Raw genomic sequence first — 3,652 nt, 5'->3', positions numbered from 1 at the left:
ACAAAATAAATCTGAGGCTCCTATGTTGAACAGTTTTTGAGTTATAAGCATTTTTGCATGTCCAGACACCCATTCTTTGAAAGGAGCCCCCTCCTCAAATATGGGGTCTATCATAAAACCGTTGGCTGGCGCAGTGTAGGTCAGACTCATCTACAGTCCTGCCAAATTTCATGTTGACCGGTGCAGCTGTTTTTGTGGTGCCGTTGACCAAAAATCACTGAAAAAAAAAACAGTACGAAAACAATATGACTCCTACTTACACTTCACGTGCGGGGGTCATAATAAAGAAAAAATAAATGATAAAAAATGTTAAAATTGCTATTGTCTTGACAAGTTATCACATGTTGTTACACAAAGTCATATCTGAAACCTCTCAAAAATGTAGGCCTAATTAAATTTTTTCTTTGCTTTATTAAAAAAAGCATCTTACATACTAAACAATCTTAGGGTGTTTGTTCGCCAGCATTCACTCGCTGCCAGACCTTGGATAGTTACCATGGTGACCACAGCTTCCTGTTCTGGTTTTGTGAGGAGAGGCCGTCTCAGAAGAGGAAGGTGGTAAGGACTAGACCTTACAGCGCCATCAAGAGGATTCAGTTCAGCTGTGAGGGGGCTTCACAGCGAGTGTAGTGGGGCGAGGGAGGAGCCACTGATAGGGAAAGGCCCATACTGAAGGGGCCTACTAATTAAGCACTTCTTAGGTTCAGCTGTGTTGAAGCAGGGAAACATCTAAAACATGCAGGACAGTGTGTTTTGAGGACCGACTTTGGACACCACTGCTTTAGTTCATTATCAGATTAAGACCCCCGCACGCAAAGCATAAGCAGGAGTCATATTGTTTTCGTAGTTTGTTTTTTCAGTGATTTTTGGTCAACCGTAGCACAAAAACGGCTGCACCGGTCAACATGAAATTTGGCAGGACTGTAGATGAGTCTGACCTACACTGCGCCAGCCAACAGTTTTACTATAGACCCCATATTTGAGGAGGGGGCTCCTTTCAAAGAGGGGGTGTCTGGACATGCAAAAATGCTTATAACTCAGAAACTGTTCAACATAGGAGCTTCAGATTTATTTTTGTTGTTTAGCTCTGATGAGGGGCTATCCATCAGGTCCAACCCACCCCCCTCCAAAAAAAGACCCCCACCCAAACCACAACAATTTTGGGATGCACCTAGTAGCACGACATTTTTGGGAATAAAGACTTCTGAGTTCTGGTGCATTTGTGAGTGTGGGGGTCATTATGTTACCGCTATGCAGTATCTAGTTTATCTGAGTTTTAGCTCATTATCAGAATATTTATCTGTGTTTTAGCTCATTATCAGATTATTTATCTGAGTTTTAGCTCATTTTCAGATTATTTATCTGAGTTTTAGCTCATTATCAGATTACTGAACTGACTTTTAGCTCGTTATCAGATTACTGAACTGAGTTTTAGCTCGTTATCAGATTACTGAACTGAGTTTTAGTTCATTATCAGAATATTTATCTGTGTTTTAGCTCATCAAATTATTGAACTGCGGTTTTAGCTCCTTTTCAGATTATTTATGAGTTTTAGCTCATTATCAGATTTTTTATCTGAGTTTTTAGCTCATTATCAGATTTTTTATCTGAGTTTTTAGCTCATTATCAGATTATTTATCTGAGTTTTTAGCTCATTATCAGATTATTTATCTGAGCTTTTAGCTCATTATCAGATTACTAAACTGAGTTTTAGCTCATTTTGTGTTGGTTAAGGTCAGTCAGCTGTGGCGACATCTTGAATTGGACCGATTCTAAAAGTTAATCAGCTGTTAAAGATTTATTTTCAGAGAGTTTTATTAAAATCTACTTAGTGGTTGATGAAACATTTAGCTTGTTTTGTGTATTACTCTCAGATACAACCACACCCAGTTTTAGCAAAATATCTCTAAAACCGACTAAGTTCCAGTGATTTCTGTGGTTGCTGACGTCACTTAGCCATCTCAGACATTTTGAATTGGGCTGACTCTAGAATTTAATGTCCAATGAATAGTTGCTGAGAGCTATTTTGCTAACATGACAGACAGACAAACACAGCGGGACATGCTGAGACATTTGGTGGCAGGCGACAATGTTTGAGGTTAAGAAGAAAGATTTAACGCTGCTGTACATGTGTGTCTGGGTCTTAACCCTGATAAACTCAATCCCCCTCTTTAATCTCATTCTGGAGTCGACACCATCCAAGATGGCTGCCACAGCATATCAACATTAGCCTGCACATGTCTAATGTGTGATAGTAGCTGAGAGTCATTAACAACACAAACTACACACATTAACAGATTATCCATGATCACATCAGATATCTTTTTTCTGCTAAATGTTATATTCAAGTTTGATCAAAAACTCTTTTCTTTTCATGGGCGATAAACATTCTTATAAAAGATTTTTGTGTGGACAAAAGAAGATAAAGAACTTCAAACTAAAGACAAAAGATTTGTTCTAAAATGTTTAGTTTGACTGTTCTATGGGGTAGTGTACAGGAAACAGAGGTTACCTGCGCCTCCAACCAGGAGACCACTTTAGGCATCAGTCCCACCTCTCTGCCCTCCTCTGGGTGAGTTATCAGGAAGTCGACATCATGTCCGCTCATCTTCCCTCTGAATAAAAACATCACATTTATATTTTCTGCCAACACAGACTTTTCTGTGACTTTCTTCTAACCTTGGTCACTTCTATAAAAGTTTTTTCTTTCCTTTAGGATTGGTGTTTAAGCTGAAGCTGTCATCAAAGTGTCATTAGATCCACCGTTAGCAGATGTTTGCTGTTTTTACCTCCTAAATCCTCCGGTCAGGACCACCTGAGCTCCTGGTAACACGGAAGCCACAGCTTTCTCCACCATCTCCTGGATGACTTCAGCCTCTGTCTTTGTGACGGACTGGTTGATGTCGTCGTAATGCTCCAGACCTGTAAACAGCATCGCAATTATAATGTATTCAACCAGACAGGAGATAACATTTTTAAAATAGCATGGCTTAAATGTGCGATTTCAGCTGTACTCACTCTCACTAAGAATTTCATCGTTTACTGCGTCTCTGTCAGAACGTTTCACAGAGAAAACAGGAAGAAACAACACGCAGCTCCGAATGAAATGTGTTCATTTCCACTGAGTCTTATGCTTGAGATAGTTATGATAGTTTAATAACCAATGTGCAATCAGTTTATTTTCATGCTAATTAAGATTGTTGTGAGAACAACCAATTCCTGAGGGATTATAGTTACACGTTTTGCTTTCACACAACAATCAGACACATAATGTTTGCACATCAGGACTTCCTTGTTAGAAAAATGTGTCAACCTATAAGTGAGGTCATGTTCCCTTCATAGACTGTCATTTTCAGTAGGCGTGACAGAGTTCTGGAAATTTAAAAAGGTACTGAATTGCCACATGTTGGAGAGAGGGCCCTTGTTTCTGTTTACTGATAAGAGTCAGGGTGACAGGCAGGTGCTGGGAGACGGTGACCCTGAACAATGAACAGAGTTTTAAGATCTGAGGAATAAAGCTTTTTAAACAGAAAAATTCACTTGGTTTCCTGCTAAATTATTCTGGCTACCAATTTTTCATCACGTTTTTCTTACACTAAGATGTCTTTGTTTCAGTTCTGTTCATACAGTTGTAGGGGTAACCCTGGTGAAA

General features: G+C 39.3%; 1 protein-coding gene across 1 annotated transcript in view; it reads right to left on the bottom strand.

Moving 5' to 3' along the window:
• The window catches only part of polm (polymerase (DNA directed), mu), a gene marked incomplete in the record, with an annotated part of 17,590 nt that overhangs the window by 4,341 nt on the left and 9,597 nt on the right, over positions 1 to 3,652 (bottom strand). The window contains 2 exon segments of the mRNA XM_014020979.1: positions 2,513 to 2,615; positions 2,790 to 2,922. Coding sequence (XP_013876433.1) covers positions 2,513 to 2,615; positions 2,790 to 2,922 — 236 coding nt within the window.

The sequence above is a fragment of the Austrofundulus limnaeus genome, unplaced genomic scaffold (assembly GCF_001266775.1).
Source record: "Austrofundulus limnaeus strain Quisiro unplaced genomic scaffold, Austrofundulus_limnaeus-1.0 Scaffold274, whole genome shotgun sequence".
In the NCBI taxonomy this organism is placed as follows: Eukaryota; Metazoa; Chordata; class Actinopteri; order Cyprinodontiformes; family Rivulidae; genus Austrofundulus; species Austrofundulus limnaeus.
This window is presented reverse-complemented; position numbering and strand designations above follow the sequence as displayed.